This window comes from Fusarium graminearum, chromosome 2 (genome assembly GCF_000240135.3).
Source record: "Fusarium graminearum PH-1 chromosome 2, whole genome shotgun sequence".
Lineage (NCBI taxonomy): Eukaryota > Fungi > Ascomycota > Sordariomycetes > Hypocreales > Nectriaceae > Fusarium > Fusarium graminearum.
In genome coordinates, this window is record NC_026475.1 from 7656227 (window position 1) to 7678750 (window position 22524).

Genomic DNA, 22524 nt, shown 5'->3' on the forward strand with positions numbered 1-22524 from the left:
CTCGTTTAGTATTTGAGCCTCTGATATAGCCATTTTTCTATCCCTGTCTGGAGAGATCAACCAGACAAGACCCCGTTTTACGGCACAGTTGTTGGCTGTCGACGCAGCAGGGTATGCATCCCTAGTCGACAGGGAGCCTTGACGTTGGTAGCCACTTTGCAATATGAGATTGCGATCATGGGGACTGGCTCTGTAGATTACTGCATCTTAATCCTACGCAGTTCCCCTAAGGGATGTCGCCAGTATGTCATCCAGATCGCTCTTTCCACCTATTTCCTATAAATTGCTTTCTACCTCTTTTTTCGTATACTCCAAGAGGTCAATCTCTCGCACAACATGTCGGCTTCGGGTGATTGGGGCCCGGCTCCAGCTGGAATTGACCTCACAGAGGACCAGGACGGAGAAATCCTGCGACCGGTCATAGCCTTGATGACTCTGGGCATAATCGCCGTAGCAATCCGGCTGGTTGCCAGGTGTAAGTCCGGGACCGGTATTGCTATTGATGACTTTCTTATCTTTCTGGCATTGGTAAGTCACTTTACTCTTCTATGCTACGCTACTGATTCAATTATTGATAAACAACAATAGATATTCGCTCTAGGTACGGCAGCACTGTGTATCACGAGCATTCCCTTTGGGGGCGGAAAGCACCTTTGGGTAGTAACCTTCTCCGAATTCACTGTATTGTGGAAGTTGGCATATTCATTTGTCTTGATCTACGCAACAACTGTGACATTGACAAAGGCGTCAATCTTGCTGTTTTACCGAAGAGTATTCGGCATCAACCTCGCACATCGAATTTGTATGGGCCTGGTTCTCGGCTATTGGGTCGCCATCACCATTGCCTGGGTTTCGGGCTGTCGACCTGCGAGTTATTTCTGGGAGCAATTCACCGATCCTGACGCTGAAGGAACTTGTATCAACACGTCCCTTTTCTATTTCGTCAATGGCATCTGCGCCATGTTGATTGACATTGCTATTCTCTGCGTGCCAATTCCTACCAGTAAGTGATGCAAATAATGGCAATAGCGACAAAGCCCACTAACAACACCGACAGTCCTCAAACTGCGAATGCCAAATAGTCAAAAGATCGCCGTGGCAGGAATCCTCCTTGTTGGCGCTTTGTTAGTATTTTTCAAGCCTTTATCGTCTTTATCGTCTCTATGCACCATTACTGACGTTCGCCCTTAGTGTTTGCATTGCCAGTATCGTCAGAATCTTCTATATGGACAAGTTGGTCAAGGCCCAAGACTTCACATGGGCTATGGCTCAGGTATTCATTTGGTCTTGTTGCGAACCCCTCGTCGGTATCGTATGCGCTTGCCTGCCGACATTTGGCCCCCTTCTGCGACGATGGTTCAGGACGGTCGCGTCAACAGCCGAAGTGAACAGCAATTCCAACTCCTGGAATCCAAACAAGCCTAGAAGCCAATGGAAGCCATATCATGGCGGCTTCAGGATACGCCAAGACGACGAGCTGGAGCTGACTGTTGATGTTTCTCACGGTAATGCTCAGTTCGAGGGACAAGGAGGGACTGGCATCCATGTGCAGAACGAGTTCACCTGGGCCGATGCCGATGGATCGGTGGGGTCACGTAAACATTCCTGAGCTTATTAAGTAGCTCATCTGAGAATTAAAAAGGCCAAGCGATGTCCAAAACTTCATGCGCCTCACCATCGAGCCGGTTAGCTGTAACAAAAATGTTGTGGATTCAAATCCTACACACAGATCTGTGTCCAGAAAAGGAATCTTGACATGTGATAGCCAAAGTTCATAGTGAATATTTAGTCTAGTACCCCGGCAAGGACTCAATTAAGTGGATCAGGAGATTCTTGTTTTACATAAGAGATATTGGTCTATGAACATGGCGGCAAGACACAGGTTTGTCTTTCCACGCAGAATTGAGCCTGTCAGTCTTCAATATGAACATATGCTACGTAGTCTGTACCTAACTGGGTCACCCTGACGTGGGTATGGACGGGGATTCGTATAACCTTGGACAGCAACATGTGTCTACCGAAATGGGCAGTCGTTTGGTGACAACTCGTGTCCAGATATTTCTGCCGGGCTATCATGTAGCGATGAGGCGCATTTGATGCATGATCTTCAAAGGACTCTGTGCTTCTGGGTTCCGTTTCCGTAATTAAATAATAACCGAGATCCTATGATTGTAATGAGGCATATTTCGGGCCATTTTGCGGCAGAGACTCTTGGTGCAGGGATTGATGTCGGAATTGCAACCCAGAAATTGACTAAGAGCGGGGAAACACATGGATCATCACGTTTCAACGCAACCAACAACCAACAACCAACAACTATGGAGAACATCAAGCAGCTTTCTAATGGTAGGATAAGTTGAGGCCTCTCCAGCGGAAGCAAATGCTTGTTCCCCGCCTAGGAATTCATTTTCTGCAGAGGCAGACGGGATCCAACAACTGTCGCATTGTTAACTGGTCGAAAGGAGCCATTGTCTATCAGAGCCAATTATATATCCTGGGCGAGGTGGATATGCATACGCTTTACGAGCGATGAAAGACAACTTCCTCCAGCCTTGACCCAATGCCTTGAGCCAAACTCGCACGTCTGTTATTCACTGTCGATATACGATTTGCCAATGCCCGTTCGACTTACGTAGGATGATACCTGTGGTGATATCATTCTGCTTGAGGATACAAGTACCGACCTTCAAGGTGCCAAGTCCACAATGATCAACCGGATCTGTCTGGAACTAGACAGCTCCAGTCTTTCAAGGGTTCTCGGAACACATGTGCCTTCTATGACCCTAGCAATTACTCTAATCTAATGGGGAATTGGCCCCGATCTAGACAATCTGGCACAAGACCTTTGTCGGTGAATGCTTTCTCGTTGCAGAATGCAGTGCGACCTCCGAACCGCATATTCAGTTGAAAGTGACTAGGATCTGTTAACCCCAACTCGTACATAACCTTAGCCACGCAAACGTTGGTTGCTTCATCATTTGTTCCAATATTTTACCTTTGTTCCGTCTGTAGAGAGAAACCAAGAAACACAAAAGACATCGCCATCATGTCTAGTTCTCCGTTCACTGATGACCCTCTCCTCGAGCAGCCCGCTTTCACTCGCACGCGGAAAATGCGGGTGGTATGTATCGGCGCCGGGTTCGGGGGTCTACTTGTTGCACACAAGGTTCAACACGAGTTGAAATTAGAGGATGAAGTTGACTTGACTATCTACGAGAAGAATGCGGATATTGGTGGGACTTGGTACGAAAACACCTATCCCGGTGCCGCTTGGTAAGTTATCAAACACGAACAATGATTATGGCTACCGATATCCTAACTCTATCGCAGTGATTTCCCTGCTCGTAAGTTTCACCCTTGTGTAACAACTGCAAAGACTCAATTCACTGACATGACCCAGATGCCTATGTCTTTCCCTTTGAGGGGAACCCGGATTGGAGCAGATTTTATGTAGGCCAAGAGGAGATCCACGACTACATTAAACGCACAGCAGAAAAGTACAACTTGACCAAGTATGTCCAGCTCAACACGACTATGAAAGAGACGATATGGGATGAAGAGTCAGGAAAGTGGAAGATCAAAATTGAACAGGGCGGCAAGATCAAAGAGGATGAGGCAGACTTTGTCATCAACGCATCAGGATTCTTGAAGTAAGCACAGTGAAGTGACATCTTGAATATCAGCATACTGATTATCCCACCCAGCAAGTGGAAGTGGCCAGAAATCCCAGATCTCTTTGATTTCAAGGGCAAGCTCATGCATAGCGCAAACTGGTATGTCTATCAATACGATACGTATGGCTATCTTTTACTAACCAGGGCTTAGGGACAACACGTATGACTGGACACGAAAAAAGGTGGCCGTCATTGGCAATGGTGCCTCTGGAATCCAGCTTGTCACCGCAATGCAGCCCAAGGCAGACACGCTTGTCAACTATATGCGGCAGCCCACGTGGATATCTGTCAACTTCTTGGTTGAAAAGGCTCCAGATGGTGTCAATCGTGAATATACTGAAGAACAGAGACAGTTGTGGCGAGAGGACCCCCAGGCTCTTTATGACTATAGAAGGGAGCTTGAGAAGTCGTTAGTATCCCTACTACGTATACTTACAATTTACCGAAATCTTCTGCTAATCTGACTTCCAGAATCAATGCTTTCTTCTTTGTCATGTGTCTCGACCACCCAGCACAACCATATTACGAAGGATTGTGCAATGAGAGGATGCATGCATCTATGAAAGACGATCCAGAACTCGAAAAGCGAATGGCTCCCAAGTTCCGGCCCGGATGCCGTCGCATCACACCAGGCGAAGGCTACCTTGAGGCTTTGCAGGAGGACAACTGCCGTGACTGCTGGGATCCCATCAAGCGTATCACGGAAAACGGAATCGAGACAGATCAAGGAGTGGAGGAGTTTGACCTCATCGTGTGCGCCACCGGATTTGACAGCTCGTGGCTCCCCCAATGGAAGCTCGTGGGTCGTAACGGTGTAACTCTTGAGGAACAATGGAAGGACGACCCTGAGGCTTTCTACTCGTCCATGGTCAGCAACCTGCCGAATTACGCCATGATCAACGGACCCAACGCTGTGATTTCCCATGGTTCTGTGATTCAACAGATGTCCTGGACTACAGACTTTATCTTCAAATGGGTCAAGTACATGAACCGTCATCAGATTAAGTAAGAAACATTCACAACCAGTTACCATTGATGTCGGAGTAAAATTGACAATATCTTTCTAGGACTTTTTGCGTCAAAGACGAAGCAGTCAAAGACTATAACGCATACTCGCAAGAGTTCCTCAAGCGTACAGTCTGGTCGGGAGATTGCCGTACTCTCTACAAGAATGGTCGCTCGCAAGGTCGCATCACCGGTGTATATGGTGGATCAGTTGTTCACTTCCAAAGGGGCTTGGAAGAAGTCGGAGGTGAGAATTTTGACATGACGTGGAGATACAAGAACCGGTTCCTCTGCCTTGGCAATGGCACAGCAGAGACTGACGAAATGGGTGCTGGTGATCTTGCACCTTACTTTGCAGCTTATGCTCCAACATCAGAGAAATGAAGTACCTAGTTTATGGTTCTCATTCGTCTAAATTCATATATGTAGTAATAAACTGAACTGAAACAGATACTGCAATTGCCCTTGATACATCGCATTTAGGTTGTACAGGGTTTGCGCGGAGATGCTTAAACCAAAGTGGAGCAATAAAGTCAGCCCGCGGAGTTGCAAATCTTGTTCCTGATTTTAGCATCCATATATGGCCTGACAGTCCCGATCATACGGCTACCGTTCGACTTGCAGGTCTAGGTTCTTAAAAATACTCAACAGCTGTTAATTCTTATCCTCGAATCGGACCGTCAGATGCTCCAATTGCGCCCGGCTTATTGCGTCTTCACCTCACCGAGAAATGGATGTCACGCCAGGAACCCGTACACCTGGACACGGTAGCTGGCGTTATCAATTTTCTTAACCATGAGGCTCTTTGATGATGCTAGTTAATTCTGATTATGCTAATTGCGAGGTTCCGGCCTTGGCATTTATGGGCCGACGGAAAATGATACTTTCATGGCTGGCTCAATCTGAGTGGATGGACATTTATACGTACTCGATCTGATGTCCCTATTCCGTAAGATAATGTCCAATGGAGAATTTAGTCTATTATCAGCTTCTTATCTAACTACATGACAACGCTAGCTGGCGAGGAAACCGGTGCTGACTCTATCCTACTCTCCTCGTCCACGGCAGAATTCTCCTTCTTGTGAGAGAACCAATGCATGTCATAGTCCACAACAGGACCCTGGTACTCGACACCATCGACCTTGACAGGGTCTTCCATGGCCAGATACATGTACCAGTAATACACGCCAACAAACATGCCACCTCCAATGATGTTGCCAATAGTGGCAGGGATCATGCCCTTCCAGATGTACAGACCAACCGTCAAGTCAGGGGCCTTAAGCCAAATTGCAAGAGTCATGTAGAACATATTTGCAACAACGTGCTCGAGGCCGAGAACAACAAAGGCAAAGATTGGCCACCACATGCCGATAACCTTTGAGGCTAGATCTTTTGCCTGGATTCCAAGAAATACAGCCAAGCATACAAGCCAGTTGCAGCCAATAGCCTTGAGAAAGATTTGATGAACTTGTGGCGCGATTTGCTTCTTGGTGGCGAAAGAGACAACCACTTCCTTGTAAGGGTCTGCGTCAAAGACACCGCCATCTACCAGTAACGTTAGTCTCCATTTAACGCCAAGTGGATATAGTAACTTACATCCCATGATGATAGACATGACAAACAATGACCCTGCAAGATTACCGAAAAAGCAAAGGAACCAATGCAACAGCATCTTGTGAATGCGCAGTCGCCCCTGGAGAACGGCTGTCAAGGTGAACTAGTTCATGTTAATGACTATGCTTACCATTAATACCGGTTTGGCTCACCATAGTCGTAGCAGTAAATAGGTCCGCGCCAGTAAGTACTACAAGCACCAAGCCAAGTGGGAAAACACCTGCGCCGAAAAGCTTGACTAGGCCGGGCGCGTTCTCTGCATACCATGGAGCAGTCATGGCGCATAATGAAACACCGCAACCGAAAGACAAAAGACAACCTGCTGAAACGGCAGATAGAAAAACCTTGTCGGGGCGCATGTTTCCTCTTTTGACGCCAGATCGAGATACAAGCTCAATGGTTTCTTGCGGTGTGTAAGCCGCCAAATTGGATATGCTAACCACAAGGGGGTTACTCATGGTGTTGAAGTTGTGATATGGCTGTTTTCGTATAAAATAGCTGTAATGAAGCGTGGAGCATATAAATTCGTACTTAAGAGAATATCTGGCAGTTTTATCTAGTCGGTAGTCTCTTATATACAGCTATCACTGATCCCTGCCGTAAAGCCCATTTTGAGTCGGTCGTGTCAGGAGAGAATCACGTATGATCAGGTAGAGACTACTGGAAGCATTGAGTCTGACAGACTCCACCCACCTTACCACTAACCCTGGTGTGTTTGTTTCTGGCTAGCTCCTAGCTCCACTCCAAAGCGAGCCATCGTCTCCTATTTTAGCTCAACATGTACCCAGGCGGGCAGAGCATAGTCTCAGCTGGGAGAGGCTGAAGTGCAGTGGTGGCTCATTGTAAATTATGGACTATTCTGTCATGTTGAGATATCTTCATGGCACTAAAAGGCCCGCTACATACGATTGTCTCAACAATATAAGTCATATTAAATTGTTATCATTAAATGCTAGGAGGCAGGCGGCTGGACAGCCGACTTTCCACTAACTACCTAGTCTTTACAGAGCATACTTGAAGAGGGGGCTCTTCTCTCCCATGCGAACGAGCTCTTCCTCAGAGTATCGCTGGCGGATCTCTTGCTCGGTCATCTTGGCCTTCTTGGCATTTCCTCGCTTAAGCAGAGTCTCAAGCAGCACGACCGCAACGATACCAGCCAAGCCGAAGGCAAGCGAAGTGCCGTATCCAACAGGATATCGAGGTGCCTCACGCTCAAGGTAGATATAAGAACCGATCAAGCCACCGATGTTACCAACACAGACCAAAATTCCGATGTTGACGGATCGCTTGGCAGGATCAGGGGTGTTGGCGACATTCCAAGCGTTGACTCCTGGAAGGATAGGGTACATTCTGACAAAGTTAGTATGAGATGATTCATTAACGGAATAAATATTACTCACCCAAAGCATGCCAGGCAGACGGCAAAGTAACAAACAGCGATGTTGTTGTCGATGTCACCGGACTTGACGAAAAGGATGATGAAAGCAGTTACAAGACAGCACTGGGGTCCCAGGATAAAGGGAGCTCGCCACGAGTACTTGTCAGCAAAGATGGCAAATGCATATGCAGAGATAGCGCCAATAGCGTAGGGAGGAATGGTCATAAGCTGCGCGTCGCTAGAAGTGTAGCCCATTCCGCGAAGGATAGTAGGCATAGTGAACTTCATGGCGTAGTTGGGAACAGCGTTGGACCAGTTGGCAAAGAAGAGGAGCCAGATCTTATAATCGCAGAGGATATCCTTGAAAAGTCGAAGGTTGAAGTGGTCGTTCTCCTTGTAATCTGAGGGTACAGAGGATCGTCGAGCGAGCTGTCGAAGTTCGAGATATCGAATATCGTCCGCGCTGAGCCAGCGGGTAGATAGTGCTGGCGAGTCACAGAGCATGAAGAAGCACATGACAGCAACAACAACGGTGAACAGACCTTCAATCAAGAAGATCCAACGCCAGCCTTCGAGACCTGCCATACCATCCATCTTCGCGATGGCGAAAGCAAGAAGACCAGAGAAAGCACCGCCAGTAGCAGCTGAGGTATATAGGATCGCGATTCGAGTCTGGGTTTCGTTGGGGAGGTACCAGTTGGAGATGATCAAGATGGCACCAGGTAGGAAACCAGCTCTATTCAAAGTTAGATCAAGATAGGCCTATATTGAGTGTGAGAACTTACTCAAAGATACCGAGGAGAAAGCGAATAACCAAGAGACCGGCGTAGTTTTGGACAAGGGCCGTCAAAGTCATGATAACACCCCAGCAAAAGACAATGCCTCCCATGTAGATAGACGGTCTCCTGAACTTGTGAAGGATCATGTTTGAAGGAACCTCGCAAAGCACAAAGGGGATGAAGAAGATGGCGGTGACGATGTTGTACTCAATGCCCTTGAGGTGCAAGTCAACGGTCATTCCTTCAATCTTGGCATTTCCTATTATATATGAGCCTTTGTAAACCACACCAAGTCGATTGAGTGCATACCGATGTTTGTCTTGTCCAAATATGCGATCAAATACAAGAGGACAAGCATAGGGATAAGACGCATCTGTATGTGTTAATAACGCGAATCTATCAGAAGAATTCTTCAACACTTACATCAACCTTTCGAACGACTGCCTTCTTGCGTTCCTCAGGGAAGTTGTTCACAAAGTCGGCGTCTTCTTGAGAAAGACCGCCGCCCATGTGCTCGCTGTGCATGGTGCCAGACTTTTCGTCACGCGAAAGCTCGCGCTCGATATCGAGATTCTGAGTCGCCATGTTGAGCTGATATCTCCTATTATCTGGGAATAGATGAAGAAAGATGTCTGATGAAAGAGGAAGGTGACTTGATGGAAAACGAATGGAAGTTTTTATAGCTGCCTTCACCCCTCAGCTGAATGTTGTTGCTCGTGTCATGCTGGCTGGAAAACAGGAGAGACTGAGGAAAATGGTCTGTGTTGAGAAATTTGTTCCCCGGATTCTGGGGTGAGCGTGTGGAGAGATGCGGGGGATCTTGCGAGATCTTGGACTAGCTATAACTAGACAAATCATAACGATTTCCGGGTCTCGACTTAATCTATAATGGGATTGGGGTTGAATATCAAGTTTGCCGAGGGCAGGGTTGGAGTTTGCAGGAATCCGAGAATCCGAGATCACGTCTCCGGACTCCCGACTTGGCTTTTCCGGAAAAGCCACCTGGCTTACAACACCACTCACACAAAGGCTGTGAAACACCTGAGATTCTCCGGAAATGTCGGATTCGTTCGGCTCGAAAACCACCAAGTCCATCAGTTCGCCTCTCTAGATGTGAGACCGAAACGCGAGCTGCGGGCCTCTTTTGAGATATATAAGAAGACATTAAACTCGACAAATGGAAAACAAATCATCACAACAATCACATCAACAGTTTCATTCACAACAACAAACAACGATAAACTTGAACATCTTCAAGTAACATCTTTACTCATCTACATCTGGATACCACTACTACAAGTCTCCGGCATCAACCAATCATCACCATGTCTTTCGATCTCAAAGGCCTTGTCCCCGCCCCTGTCACCCCCTTCACCAAAGATGGCAAGGTTGACTTCGAGGCTATTCAACGCCTAGGTTCTTGGCTTGGAAGCATCGATGGCATCAAGGGTCTCGTCGTCCTCGGACATGCCGGAGAAGGAACCTTCCTTACCCAGCAAGAGCAGGTCGACACCATCAAGGCCTTTGTCAAGTCTGTCGACAACAAGATCCCCATCATCGCTGGTATCACCGGCGAGGGTACAGAAGTCGCTGCCCTTGAGGCCGTGCGCGCCAAGGAGGCTGGTGCTCAGGCTGGTCTTCTCTACCCATCCCACGGCTGGCTCCGATTCGGTTACCAGCCTGGTGCTCCTCAGGACCGCTACAAGGTCGTCTACGAGGTCTCCAAGCTTCCTTTGATCCTCTTCCAATACCCCGACAACACCAAGGCTACCTACAACCTCCAGACTCTTCTTGACATTGCTGCTCAGCCCGGTGTTATTGCCATGAAGAACGGTGTGCGCAACATGCGACGCTGGGACACTGAGATCCCTGTCTTCCGACGCGAACGCCCCAATGTTCCCGTTCTTACCTGCCACGACGAGTACCTTCTCCACACTGCTTTCGACGTTGACGGCATGCTTGTCGGATACGGTGGTATCGCACCTGAGCCTCTTCTCGAGTTGATCAAGGCCGGAAAGGCTAAGGACTACGCCAAGGCTCGTGAGATCCACGACCAGCTTCTGCCTGTCACAAAGGCTGTCTACCACCGTGGCTCTCACATGGAGGGCACCGTTGCTCTCAAGCACGCTCTGGTTGCCCGAGGCATCCTGGACCACGCTACAGTCCGATCACCCCTGCTGCCTCTCCCTGAGGGTGCTGAGGGAGAGATTCACTCTGCCATCTCTATGGCATCTCTGAAGAAGGTCGCATAAGATATTGTATAGCATAGTTCACTGTAGCGATAGAATTGTTTTTCAGTTAATTAAAAAAGATAAAAATTAAAGTCTATTTGACATGTGAATATTCTGAATATCTTGTTTTTAGTCCAAACCTAATCTTCTATTCTAAGTACCTTGTAGTTTAGATAAATTAGAATAGGGAATCTGCTTATCCGGAACAAGGACAATGGGCGTGCTTCGTCGCAACAATTTGGGCCTAGATTCTATTAGCATTCATATTTTAATTGCAGCGCAAAAACTAGCCCTGACAGATCCGATCTCGATGGAGGGCGTAAACATTATCCATATGTAGCATGTAAGGTGTTCACCTGTCCAATGGACTGCTGATGATTTTCTGGATTTCTTGATGTGGGCATCTGTTTTTCTTTTATCTTAATAAAAAAAATGACTGACTAACTGATCCGAACATTAAAGTACATACACTCGTTCAATATGCAAATTTTTATCAAGGTTATGAAGATATCACAATAAAGTAGAGGAAATAATCATGGCTCTAGGGTATAACATGCTGATCTTCTGTGAGATTTGGAGACTGCACGGATACAAAAAGGGAGTACCAAGGGTCTTGCTGCTAATTGCATTGAGTTAGTTGGATTACCTGAACTTGGGCTTGGGCACGGCTGAACGGCATGGGTAAGAAACGTGTTGCTACAGTATGACGCCGTTAGTCTCAGCCAAAGTGGGTGAGCATCCCATATCCGAGGTCCTTATCCCAATCATGACGAGTCTTCCCCAGAACTGTCCCACATGACGTGTCCGGGCTGGTATAACCCCGCACCCTTGTCGTTTCCCCCCAAAACCCTCGGATTCTCATCTCCTCACCCACAGATTTCCGGTGAATCCGAGCATCACCAATGGCCACTCCTGTAACCTCAACACCACTGTCTGAAGCATCAACATGCACGAATACTGGGATCTCTGGATCGAAAAGGATTCTACCGCTTTCTCCAGATGTATCTCGTGAATCCGAAAATCGCCGGAAGGCCTCAAAGGTCAGTCGGGCTTGCGACCACTGCAAGATCAAAAAGCTCAAATGTTCCGGGACAATCCCCTGTGATGGATGCACAAAGAGAAATGTGAACTGTCAATATGACTCGGTGTATCGTAGAGGCAGGCCCCCAACACCACCTACAGTCGGTCGACAGCGGCATTCCATGAGTTCTGCAGCTTCTACTGTGCGGCCGGCAAACCCCGTGGAGGAAAATCCAGAGGTTATCACCACAAGGTCTTCTTCCCAAGGCCCTTCTGGACTCGAAACAGCAGAAATCGAAGGCCAATTCTTTGATCCGACATCAAATTTGACCTTTATACATCGAGCTTGGAAGAGGCTTGCTCAGCAGAATCAGCAAACAGATTCCGGTCTGTTGACAGGCTCTGAAAATCTTCAGCCCCTCATGTCGGCTGGTGATATTCCCTTCACCACCAAGGGGGACCAAAGCCTGTTGTTCGTGAGTCAGCCAGCGGCTCTAGAGCTGTTCACCTACTATTTCGATAACTGCGTGGTGACGTACCGAGTCTTGAATCAACAATACTGCAGGTCCTGGTTCGATGCTGTCATCAACAATTGGCATAATGGACAACCTTTGAAGACAGATATTGGGCACGCAAAAGCTGCCATTGTTCTTAGTATCCTAGCCATTGCTAGTTTTCGCCAACATAGGATCACAGAACAAAGGTCGATCCCGGGGATGTCTCTGCTATCTCAACAGAGTGAACAGTATTTCCTCGCCGCGTCTGATCTGACAGCTCAAGAGACTGGGTTGCCACGATTAGAATCAGCACAGGGCCGTGTACTACAAGTTCTTTATTTACTGCAGACGTCCCGAATGAATCAAGCTTGGTATGTGTTCGGAAACACAGTCCCTATCGTCACTGCGTTGGGTCTCCATCGAAAGTCCAATCATTACAGGAATGGAGGTCGACAACCAACGGATTATATAATCTCGGAATGCCGCAAGAGGACTTTCTGGGTTCTTTATACACTAGACAAGTATCTAGCCGTTGTGTTTGGCCGACCTCGATTCTACCATGATAACGATACCGATCAAGATTTTCCGGACAGAGTCAACGATGAAGATATGACACCACAAGGGCCGTCACTTGCCGAGCCTGCGATGGACTGTCATGTTGACGCCGTAATCTTCCATGCGAGGTATGTATATGCAGCCCTTTTCGATGTTCACCATCTCATGGTCTTGTAGAATAGCAATCATTATCGAGAATGTATCTCGCCAAGTCTACTCACTCAAGAAGATGCGATCGGAGGAACGTCTCGCGGCCGCGCAAGATTTTATAAAACAACTCCATGAATGGAGGCAGGCTTTACCGCCTCATTTCGGCACCGTGCGTCCCTCGAGTCTCATACCGATATTCTCTCGACAATCTACAGCCTTGAAGCTTGCATACTGCCACGCTGTGATGCATACCACCCGACCGTTCCTTCTCGATCACTCTGAAAACTGCAGTCCAGCCCTGCAGGAATGTGTGACGCAATGCATAAGCGCAGCAAAACTTGCTCTCGAGATAGTCGATTCTATGTTCTGCGAGCAATCGGTTTTGTTCCATGCTCTGTGGTGGATGCCATATGTTACATTCTGTGCTCTAGCAGTTGTATATGTATGGGATATACAACAGAGGAACAATGAGTCAGCAGAATCTGATAATACATTGCTCTTTGGTTTGGCAGAAAAATGCCAAAGCCATTTGGCACGGACAATTTCTGCCGAGTCTGCCAGTCGAAGATACAGCATCATTATTGAGGAGTTGCGTCAAGAGGCTAGACAAGGTCCACAACATGCCAGCAGAACAATTCAGATGCTGAACTGCAATGAGGAATCACTCCTCTCCAGCGAGCACGAGTCTGGTACATCTATGGATGAATTGGGCTCCATGTTTGAAGACCAGGAATCATCCAGCTCAGGTCTCATGTCAATCATGAACCCGCTTAGTCAGTGGCAGCCAACTGACTGGTTGGACCTCGACTCCTCGGTATGTGCATTTCGCTATTCATGAAAGGCGTTCAACACTAACGGACTAGGCCTTTACCTTTTGCTCCCAGCTTGATGATCTGATGATTTTTTAACGTTGAATGGTTCTTTGATGATGGCAGGTGAAAAGCGGCTTATGATACCAGAATGATACCAAATAGTTTATTGGGCATGCTTAACTACCAATTCATTTTTATCTGAAGCAATTGGTATGTTTTGTTTGTGCCTTGTCACCGACATGGTTCAACTAGAAGCGAATGTGAGGCCAACCCCACTGATATGTAACCTCGGTAGAGTTGTTGAATGCGATTTGATTTCCGCATCCAGTTTCACCATTCTTATTGATTACTGAATAACTGCTTATCGTTTCTCCCGTACGGTAAACTATTGAAACCGATGGCCAAACTATTGAAGTCTGGACAACGACCAGACCAAAATGAGCCTTCAGCTCATGGCAGAACCAATTGCATCCTGGGTCAAAGTGGAACCCGATGTTCTAGGCCTGATAGACGGCTCGTACCGATCCTTTAGCTGGTATAGCGCTGTAATATTGGTTTCTAGGGGGCTCTGCAAGTTGTCTAAACCGGCTTCTTTTCAGCTTCAACGGCTGATCGGCATATGTCGAGAAGCACATATAATCTCGACATAGTCACTATACCTGTAGACCAAATTCATCATCATTTAGTATCTCACCTTCAACAACATGACTCAACCACGAACTTACGACAAGGACTTTATCTCACGTCCAACTGCGGCCTCCAAGCCCAAGAGGATCATCATTTGTTGTGATGGAACATGGCAATCCTCCACAACCATTGATCCTAAGAAAGGCTGCCCCTCAAATGTCACTCGTATCAGCCGTGTCCTTGCTAAGGCTGGCCTCGACCGTGACAACAATGAGCGCCAGCAACTAGTATACTATGACGCTGGTGTAGGAACAGGTGATATCACCGGAGCCGAGGCAAAACGACAAGGTATGAACCGGCTATGGTAGTCACGTTGAATCAGTGCTGACATATTGCAGGCTCACAGGGTCTTGGTCTCCTCGAGAATGTCCTTGAAGCCTACAATTTTATTGTTGCCAACTACAACCCAGGTGACGAGTTGTACTTCTTTGGTTTCTCACGTGGAGCCTTCACTGTCCGCTCAACGGCTGGCTTGGTACAAGAAGTTGGCATTATCAAGTCACACCTGATGGCTCACTTCTTAGAACACTATGGCGACTTTATCCGTGGAGAAGATTTCAGCAAACCGTTTGTTGAAACTGGGCATTGGGCCAAGTTCCAAGCCCACAGCCCGTCAGCAGTCGCTTGTCCTGGTAAAGACACCGTGATTCAAGTCATCGGTGTTTGGGATACTGTTGGCGCGCTTGGCATCCCAGATATGGGCCATTTGATCAAAATAAAAAACGATTGGCTCCGAAAGGCCTACCAATTCCACAACACTGATCTCAGTGCAAGTAAGTAGCATCATTCGGGGGATATCGAGTTATTCTTCGTGACCGTTAACTAACCTGTCATCATAGATGTCAAACATGCATACCATGCTCTCGCCCTGGATGAACGTCGTGGCCCATTTTCACCTTGCCTGTGGTGTGTCAAAGGAGATAACAAGACCACAAAGCTCGTTCAATGCTGGTTCCCCGGTGCTCATATCAATGTCGGTGGAGGAAGCTCCGACAACGCCCAAACTGACAAGGAGAAGAAGGATGGAAAGCCACCCGCAGGCGACAACGAGCGGCTTTCAAGCGTGGCTTACGCTTGGATGCTCGATCGTATTCGCCCACACCTGGCTCTGGATGAAGAGGCTCTGCAGATGCAACTTGCAGATATTGACCGTGTCATTCACAGCCCCGGAGACCCAAAGTTGAAAGCTTGGGAGAACCAGGAATGGCTGATGGGTAATATCGATGACAGCTATACCAAGGAGTACAAAGCCATGGGAAGCGCTGTGATCCGCACTCCCATGGACTACTATAAGCGCGAAGAAGGTTATACCGTCGAACGAGTTCACCCTTCAGTCCACTTCCGACAGGAGTACCACCGCAACTTGAACAAGCAACTCAAGGAGCCCATCGCAGTATATGAACCTTTGGCCATGGTGGGATGGAAACGTGAGTACGAGTCAGACGGCCTTGGAAAGGATCTGAAGCCGCGAAAGGGTTGGACTTGGACGAAGTACAAGAAGGGTGCCACGCCTGAAAATAAGAAGACGATGATTGAGAAGCGGATGTGGGAGTTTGAGATTGGCAATCTCCCAGATGACACAAGTGTTGAGAGGTGGTTGATCAAGAAGTCGTGGAACGTCGAGTCTTATTTCAAGACAGTGGAAGAGGGATGGTAAAAGCATTAACTAATAGTTGGCACGAAGCAAACTTATGCAGTTAATAATAATTTCGCTCGTACACATCGATACAATAGGGTACTCCATTTACGTTCGAGTGATACTGTTGTTGTATTGGTCGTTTTGGGACATGTCACTATATATAATGATCTTCACTCGTCATACTTCTAATGACCACTGTGAACGTGTCTTGACTATTATTTCTCTTGCTCTCAATCAAAGTTAACGTGTCAAGGTACAAAGATTTGGGGTAGGCAATAGTAAATCATTGGTATTATGAAGTTTAATTAAATATTGACCGATCTTTCAAACTTATGACCGATGGGAGCTTATTGAACAACTCGGCGGATATCGACGAGGAGGTTGCCATTGCCCCAGGCCTCATTGGCGCCTCTGACCTTGCCATCACCACGAGTGCATCTATCCAGAATCAAACCAGCACCGCGAGCGACCTCTTGGCTGCATGAATAGTTAGTGAAAGTTTCACAGGGCGTTTCCTATTATATGAAGGGGTAAATTACCAGGTAGATGTTCTTGTAGGAGCACCTCTAGCGAGGCCAGTGATCTGAGTATCTCCACGTCGGCAGAAAGACTGGCCAGAGATAGTAGCAACACAAGCCTGGTTGCCTAGGCTGGCGAGGTAGTCGATGCATGCAGCAGCTTCGTTGGCCTGTTCCGGTAGTGTCAGTTTTGTTCACACCATAAGAAAGAAAGAAATTCTTTTTGACGCACATTGGCCAGTTCACTGTTAGGACGGTCATCTCTGCATGTCACAGCACGCTTCTCAAGAGTGTTGGGAAGAGCAACAACTGTAGAGACAGCAGTGAGGAGGAGAGTGATAGAAGTGACAAAGTTAACCATGTTGGGCGGTTTTATGTGGCTTTGTGAATAGATAATTAACTCGGTATACTGGTACAGAAAAAAGAGGCGATGCATCTGCAACTAGGTGTGGTCCTTTTTATACACTTTTTCAGACTACATATTTGCCCCGAAGAAGGATTTGCGTTGTTGTCTTTATTCACGGCAAACTTCCTGCATTAGGCAGGACCATATTCTCCAGTGCCTGCAAGCTTTTAGGCTATGCAGTAAGACAAACCTCCCAAGAGGGTTTGGATCGACAAGGTAGGGCTGGAAAATCTAGAGTTGAATTTGGGACCCTTGTTGCTGTCCCTTTTTTCCTATCACCGCCATTGGCTTGGTAAGTTTGGTACTTTCGTCGGGATCAGATATGTTCCACTTTCCTCGCTTGGTAGCTCGGATCCTTCCGTGTCGCCGTCCATGCAATTGGGGCGTAGACACTTGGCAAAAACACGAAGTTACGTTCAAAGCCTTGGAGACCCGTATTTGGTTGAGGCGGTGAGGTTGTATTGTACTCACTGACTCCGTGGCATCCGTAGGATCGTGTGTCGTATATGTGCCAGTCAAAACTGTTCATTGATGTGGATATTCATTCCATAGGCACGGTTACTTCGGAGAGCGATGGCAATAATTCTCTCACATTTGTAATAGGGATCTATAGCAGGGTTAATATATGACAAGATCCTGCACCAAGAGTTTGGAAACTTTTTATTGGTGAACGACGCCTAGATTTTGCAGGTAGAACGGTCCGAGATGTATTGAAGCTTGATTGGTTTCCAACCCAGGGCAGAAACGATGTCCAAGATGCGATAAATTACTACCGATTGGGATGTTTGAATCCTAGCGACAGTTATGATGACTTGACTTTCCCAATGAATAACAAATTGGCGAACAAAATACAGGCATAGTCTGGGCGCAATATAGGTTGGTGGGATTGCTAAGAATGGTGAATTCATATACTGTGGATTTCTCAATATGGCTTTCCAAGAATCGAAGGGGAAAAATACAAAGAGTTAAAAGAGAAGAAAGAAATACTCACCGAAGGGACTATTCGAAATATTTGAAAGGGTACTATTGCTTATCATGATTCAAATTATAAGGTAGATGAATCCACTTGGTGGTCCCTAATAACAGTCAAATGTCAAGCACTATAATTGTTTCCAATCCTTCAGGAATTACCGACGATGCTAATCCTACGTTTCACCACTTTTCACATATGATCCTACATAGATTCTGGCCCCGAATTGCAGTCAATTCAAAACAAATGAGATAATTAGCAGATCCTTCAGTGTCTTATGATCGTGCACTGGCCGTATGGCTGTGCAAACGCACAGATAGTGTCCACGACCTCCACTGTAGAGATCATCAGTGATCATCGCAGGATTAAATTAATTTTACATTCGGAGGAAACAGGACACAGTTCAAGGCAATTGAAATAATATATAATACATCGGTGTCGACGATGGATATTTTTTATTCCCCATTAGCTCAACATTCTTCAAACTCTTCACTCCTCACATTACAGATAAATTACAATTATTTCGCTACATCAAGCTCGATTACCACAATCACGACAATGGTTTCCTTCAAGTCCATCCTTCTTTTCGCCGGCCTCGCCATGGCCGCTCCTACCCCCGATACCGAGAAATCCTTGACCAAACGCTTCAACGGCGGCTGGTGCGGTGTCCACATCCACCTCTTCAACGGCGAAAACCCAAAGGGATCCCATGAGATGAACGTCTTTGTTTACGATGGCAAGCAGCAACTTGTCTGGTCAAAGGAAAGCATCTGGGGCAACGGTATTTTGATGGCGGAGAGCGAGAATCTCCCTGCTGTTCTCAACATCAACACATATGGCGGCGGTGCTCTTGTAAGTCCCCCTCAAAGTCATTTCTTCCACTTTTTTTGTTATATGAATGTTCGACTAACATATTTTAAAGGCCACATTCACCTACGGCGACCAGGATTGGGATTCTAACGAAAAGCCTCGCTGCTCTGTCGGAGCCTGGGACGGCCCTTCCTTTGGTTCCAGCACTCAAACCCTTGAGATGGACTGCGGTTTCTCTTGCTGAGCAGGTACTTTGTTGCGGCCCACGTCTTGGGTCCTCAATGACCGACTGTAACATCGGCAGAGATAAGATATAGGCAAAGGCGATAGAAAGAGTAGACAGCGTTTTGGCATCAGTCAGGTGTGGAGCTTTGTAGCTAAACTTGAATTTAAATCATCTTGACCAATAACGCTTTGCATTCTTCTGTACCCAGTCATATACTGAAGAGTATACCATTTACAACCATGAATATATAAATGTAAATGCCTGCTAAAAGCTCATGGGCATAAACATGGCGCATGGAGTGCCCTCAAAGTCTTTCAGGTCAAGTCCTTTCGCATGCTGAAGCACCTGATTCACTCTCGGGGCTAGTGATTTGTTTAACGTGCATGGATGATCCATTGATCTTCCAGGGACTCGCCAAGGTGGTGCTGTCAATCCAAGAATTGTGTTTCTCGCGTCGTCTACTCTCCATCCCTCGAATGATGATGCGGCAGGTTTGGCCGCTGCTAGACCTCTGCCTCGCATCTGTCTCATCAAAGACCCCAGAAGCATACTGGAACATGTTTCAGAACAGCCAGCTTTTCCTTCCAAAAGATCTTGCTGATAGCTGTAAAGATGGCCAAAGAGCGTGTTCAGAACGTATTGACGTCTGTCGTCAACCTTGTCTAGAACCTTGTTAACGAATGAGGGGGAAAGCAACAAGGGCGTTACGTTACCTAGTATTGGCTGTGGTATAGGCAAGTCAACCACATATTTGCCGTTGTCATACATCAGAAGCATTTCGGTCGCGACTGTAAACAACAATTCTTGCTTGAAGACCCAAGAGATGAACAACCAACGCATAGGGTCTTGTTTCACAAAGTCCTTTGGTTCGCCCAAATAGGTCAGCCACGCAGTCAAGACAAGCTCCATAATTTCGTGACAGCCATAGTAATCAACAATTATTGCTACATGTGAAAGTGTCTCGGCAGATATCTTTCTCGGGACCTCGCGATGGTGACCGTGGATGATGTCGAGAAGTATGACAAGAGCCTCGGCATCCCACTCTGACGCTTGGACCTCGTAGAGACCTTGTTCATTGAGACGAGACTCTTTGAACTCGCTTTCGAGCATGGCTCTGAAAACAGGCGAAGCGAGACTCAGATGTCTTGATGATACCCGAAACTCAATCTGTGTTGAACTGCCATCAGGCAAAGATCCTCGCGGATAACTTTGGTCATTGTCTAGAGTCATTGGTGAATCGCGTCGCGCTTTGTTTGTCTCTCCCAACCCCGCCTCACTGTGGCCGAGGCGCTCATATTCAGGCTCCGAATCGGCTTGGGCATCAGATTCCGCCTGCTGTACGGTATTGGGGTCTTTCAAAATGAGTAACGTGTCAGCGCGAGGGTCGAAAGTGAACGGTGATGGTTTCATTTTTGTAATAATTGATGATATGTTTTTGTTTGTAATGTTTAGAAACTGAACGGCCGTGATTGACTGAGGGGAAGCAAAGGCTTGGCTTAGTATGCGACATGGCTGCGTCATCTGATCAAGTTGGAGTAATGTCCTTTGTCTGGCGATCAGCCACTAGATTTAGCGAGGAGCTATTTGGAGTCGTACAAACTGTGACTGGTGAACAGTCAGCGCTTCTATCGAATTGCAATGCATTGATCTGCTCATGATACATTTTCCCGGCTTAATGCTCATTCGTTAATAGAGTCAAAATGCTAAATATATTGATTGGTAATCTATATTCATCCAATGAGCCCCTACAATTTCGCTCTTTCTTCCCCATCCAGCTTTGCTTTTTCAACCGCATTCAGTTCTCGTCGAGCAGGCCCGCCCCGGCTACCATCGCCTAAGAAAGTATCTTCACGATGCTGAAATTCGGTATGAAAGCGCCATTTGTTGGCCAGGTCACTAGGAAGAGTCTTCTTGATAGCAGCTGCCATATACTTGCCCAACACGGGGAGAAACTTAAAGGCACTGTATCAAAGTCAGTTATGCTCGCGTCATTGTGGTAAGGTGGCTTACTGTCCACTTCCGCCTCCACCAACGAAAAGGTTCTTATAATCGGGATGATAGTCCATTATGAAGTCACCAGTGGGTGTATCTGTATACCAGCAAAGAGCGGCCCTCTCCAATTCCCGGTCAGCAAGCTCAGGCAAGATCTCCCGTAACCCAGCACGAAGACGTTGCTCAGCATCAGCGGGGACGAAATTCTTGCGCTCTCGCGAAACTGGAGGTGGAACTGAGATGTTGGATGCGACAGCGTTATTGTCTCCCGTGGAGGGTGCTCTGGTATACCCCCAGCCGTGAACTGCAAACTTGAGCATCTTGGTGTCCTCGTGAGGGGGAAAGTTGAACCATCCGGTGGAATAGTTCACGTAGATCGGAAGGTCCTTGTACTTGATCATCTCGGCGTCGGTCAAACGGAGAAAACCCAGTGCTTGTGCTGTAGATAATGTCGAGTTGTACGTGGGGACCAGGCCCGAAGACCAAGCGCCTGCTGCAAGAATAAAGTGATCGCCTGCAATTGGTGTTCCGCCAACTATACGAACGGCTTTGATCACACCATGAGCATCGCTGTCAAATCCTACAACAGTTCCAGCTCGGCCAGAAATGAAGGAAATACCCAGCTCGAGGCACTCATCGCGCAGTTGCTTAATTGCCTTGTTGGCGTCTGCCCAACCACCAGACTTATTGAGGTAGCCTTCAAAGTTTGGCTGTGCAAGATCTCCTGTTAGGATAGGAAATTGCTTCTTGGTTGTTGCTGCGTCTGGCAGTGTAGTGTACGGCAGCTGTCGCTTCTTCAATTGGGCGATGGTCTTATCGGTCCATGACTTTTCAGTGGTACTTCTAGAGCCGGCGATAATGTATTCAGATGGATAGAAGATACCCTTGTACTTTGCATCCTGAGACCACTTCTGGTAAGCCTCATATGCAAGCGAGCAGTAGTCGCTATCACCATAGTCAAACCGGATGATTCGGGAAATATCTGAGCTTGAACCGTCGGGAACCTGCAATATGACTTAATATTTCGGATGAGGGTCCAATTAGAAGGATGATACATACAGGGGGCATATGTCTGTCAATCACAGTGATATCCTGGTGGCCCTCTAGCATAAGTTGCTTGGCAGTTGTGAGACCAAACAGGCCTGCACCAATGACCACGATCTTGCTGTTGACGTCCATAATGTCTCTCTGTAGATAATGTTAAGATAAGGTTTGTTCTGAATTGATTCTTTGCACGCTGTTTATGAGTCTTCGTACTACAGCTAGCTTTATATGGGCCCGGATCGGAGGTGGACGGATCAGAATTTGCATCGATCAGCATCCGGGCACGTGAGCGGAAGCACGACTATCTCTACAACAATACCTGATACATGACAGATATAGGATGATTCAGTATTTTATAAGTCTGTTTCGTCTAACGTAGGTAGGAAACTTGCAAACACGTCGTCCAGGTTGATTTGCTCCAACGCTCCAAGATCCAACGGAAACGGATCATATGTATCACCAACAATGCTGGACTGTTGTGCTTGGATGTCCACCAATGGCTGTATGTAATGCGTCG

General features: G+C 47.1%; 11 protein-coding genes across 11 annotated transcripts; 6 read left to right on the plus strand and 5 right to left on the minus strand.

Annotated features, from left to right (window-relative positions):
• Positions 1-336: 336 nt before the first annotated feature.
• Positions 337-1609, plus strand: FGSG_03164 (uncharacterized protein; the record flags this gene model as incomplete). The annotated part of the gene is made up of 4 exons (XM_011324300.1): positions 337-475; positions 602-1003; positions 1058-1124; positions 1192-1609. 4 exons carry the CDS (start codon positions 337-339, stop codon positions 1607-1609), a joined length of 1026 nt encoding a protein of 341 aa, XP_011322602.1.
• Positions 1610-3046: 1437 nt separating this feature from the next.
• Positions 3047-5063, plus strand: FGSG_03163 (uncharacterized protein; the record flags this gene model as incomplete). The annotated part of the gene is made up of 7 exons (XM_011324301.1): positions 3047-3273; positions 3331-3359; positions 3401-3650; positions 3705-3773; positions 3826-4083; positions 4146-4679; positions 4742-5063. The coding sequence occupies 7 exons, from the start codon at positions 3047-3049 to the stop codon at positions 5061-5063; spliced, it is 1689 nt and encodes a 562-aa protein (XP_011322603.1).
• A 616-nt stretch (positions 5064-5679) lies between these two features.
• Positions 5680-6751, minus strand: FGSG_03162 (uncharacterized protein; the record flags this gene model as incomplete). The annotated part of the gene is made up of 3 exons (XM_011324302.1): positions 5680-6224; positions 6276-6383; positions 6424-6751. The coding sequence occupies 3 exons, from the start codon at positions 6749-6751 to the stop codon at positions 5680-5682; spliced, it is 981 nt and encodes a 326-aa protein (XP_011322604.1).
• Positions 6752-7294: 543 nt separating this feature from the next.
• FGSG_03161 (uncharacterized protein) lies at positions 7295-9035 on the minus strand (the record flags this gene model as incomplete). Its single annotated transcript, XM_011324303.1, has 6 exons — positions 7295-7643; positions 7694-8156; positions 8214-8407; positions 8457-8709; positions 8760-8823; positions 8874-9035. 6 exons carry the CDS (start codon positions 9033-9035, stop codon positions 7295-7297), a joined length of 1485 nt encoding a protein of 494 aa, XP_011322605.1.
• Positions 9036-9775: 740 nt separating this feature from the next.
• On the plus strand, positions 9776-10702 carry FGSG_03160 (uncharacterized protein; the record flags this gene model as incomplete). The annotated part of the gene is made up of 1 exon (XM_011324304.1): positions 9776-10702. The coding sequence occupies one exon, from the start codon at positions 9776-9778 to the stop codon at positions 10700-10702; it is 927 nt and encodes a 308-aa protein (XP_011322606.1).
• An 881-nt stretch (positions 10703-11583) lies between these two features.
• Positions 11584-13811, plus strand: FGSG_03159 (uncharacterized protein; the record flags this gene model as incomplete). The annotated part of the gene is made up of 3 exons (XM_011324305.1): positions 11584-12881; positions 12931-13717; positions 13788-13811. 3 exons carry the CDS (start codon positions 11584-11586, stop codon positions 13809-13811), a joined length of 2109 nt encoding a protein of 702 aa, XP_011322607.1.
• A 608-nt stretch (positions 13812-14419) lies between these two features.
• FGSG_03158 (uncharacterized protein) lies at positions 14420-16059 on the plus strand (the record flags this gene model as incomplete). The annotated part of the gene is made up of 3 exons (XM_011324306.1): positions 14420-14690; positions 14741-15175; positions 15242-16059. The coding sequence occupies 3 exons, from the start codon at positions 14420-14422 to the stop codon at positions 16057-16059; spliced, it is 1524 nt and encodes a 507-aa protein (XP_011322608.1).
• Positions 16060-16195: 136 nt separating this feature from the next.
• On the minus strand, positions 16196-16920 carry FGSG_03157 (uncharacterized protein; the record flags this gene model as incomplete). The annotated part of the gene is made up of 3 exons (XM_011324307.1): positions 16196-16518; positions 16581-16729; positions 16792-16920. 3 exons carry the CDS (start codon positions 16918-16920, stop codon positions 16389-16391), a joined length of 408 nt encoding a protein of 135 aa, XP_011322609.1. The 3' UTR covers positions 16196-16388.
• A 1573-nt stretch (positions 16921-18493) lies between these two features.
• Positions 18494-18989, plus strand: FGSG_03156 (uncharacterized protein; the record flags this gene model as incomplete). The annotated part of the gene is made up of 2 exons (XM_011324308.1): positions 18494-18787; positions 18858-18989. 2 exons carry the CDS (start codon positions 18494-18496, stop codon positions 18987-18989), a joined length of 426 nt encoding a protein of 141 aa, XP_011322610.1.
• Positions 18990-19232: 243 nt separating this feature from the next.
• On the minus strand, positions 19233-20458 carry FGSG_03155 (uncharacterized protein). Its single transcript, XM_011324309.1, has 2 exons — positions 19685-20458; positions 19233-19633 (listed from the first exon to the last, which is right to left on the minus strand). Exons 1-2 carry the CDS (start codon positions 20379-20381, stop codon positions 19236-19238), a joined length of 1095 nt encoding a protein of 364 aa, XP_011322611.1. The 5' UTR covers positions 20382-20458; the 3' UTR covers positions 19233-19235.
• Positions 20459-20716: 258 nt separating this feature from the next.
• On the minus strand, positions 20717-22142 carry FGSG_03154 (uncharacterized protein; the record flags this gene model as incomplete). The annotated part of the gene is made up of 3 exons (XM_011324310.1): positions 20717-20933; positions 20982-21967; positions 22023-22142. 3 exons carry the CDS (start codon positions 22140-22142, stop codon positions 20717-20719), a joined length of 1323 nt encoding a protein of 440 aa, XP_011322612.1.
• Between the last annotated feature and the right edge of the window lie 382 nt (positions 22143-22524).

Excerpts from the sequence above, each read along its gene's own strand:
- FGSG_03155 (XM_011324309.1), bottom strand. The coding sequence starts at position 20,381 with ATGAAACCATCACCGTTCACTTTCGACCCTCGCGCTGACACGTTACTC. Across the intron at positions 19,634-19,684 it reads TATACCACAGCCAATACTAG|ACAAGGTTGACGACAGACGT; the intron begins GTAACGTAACGC and ends ACAAGGTTCTAG.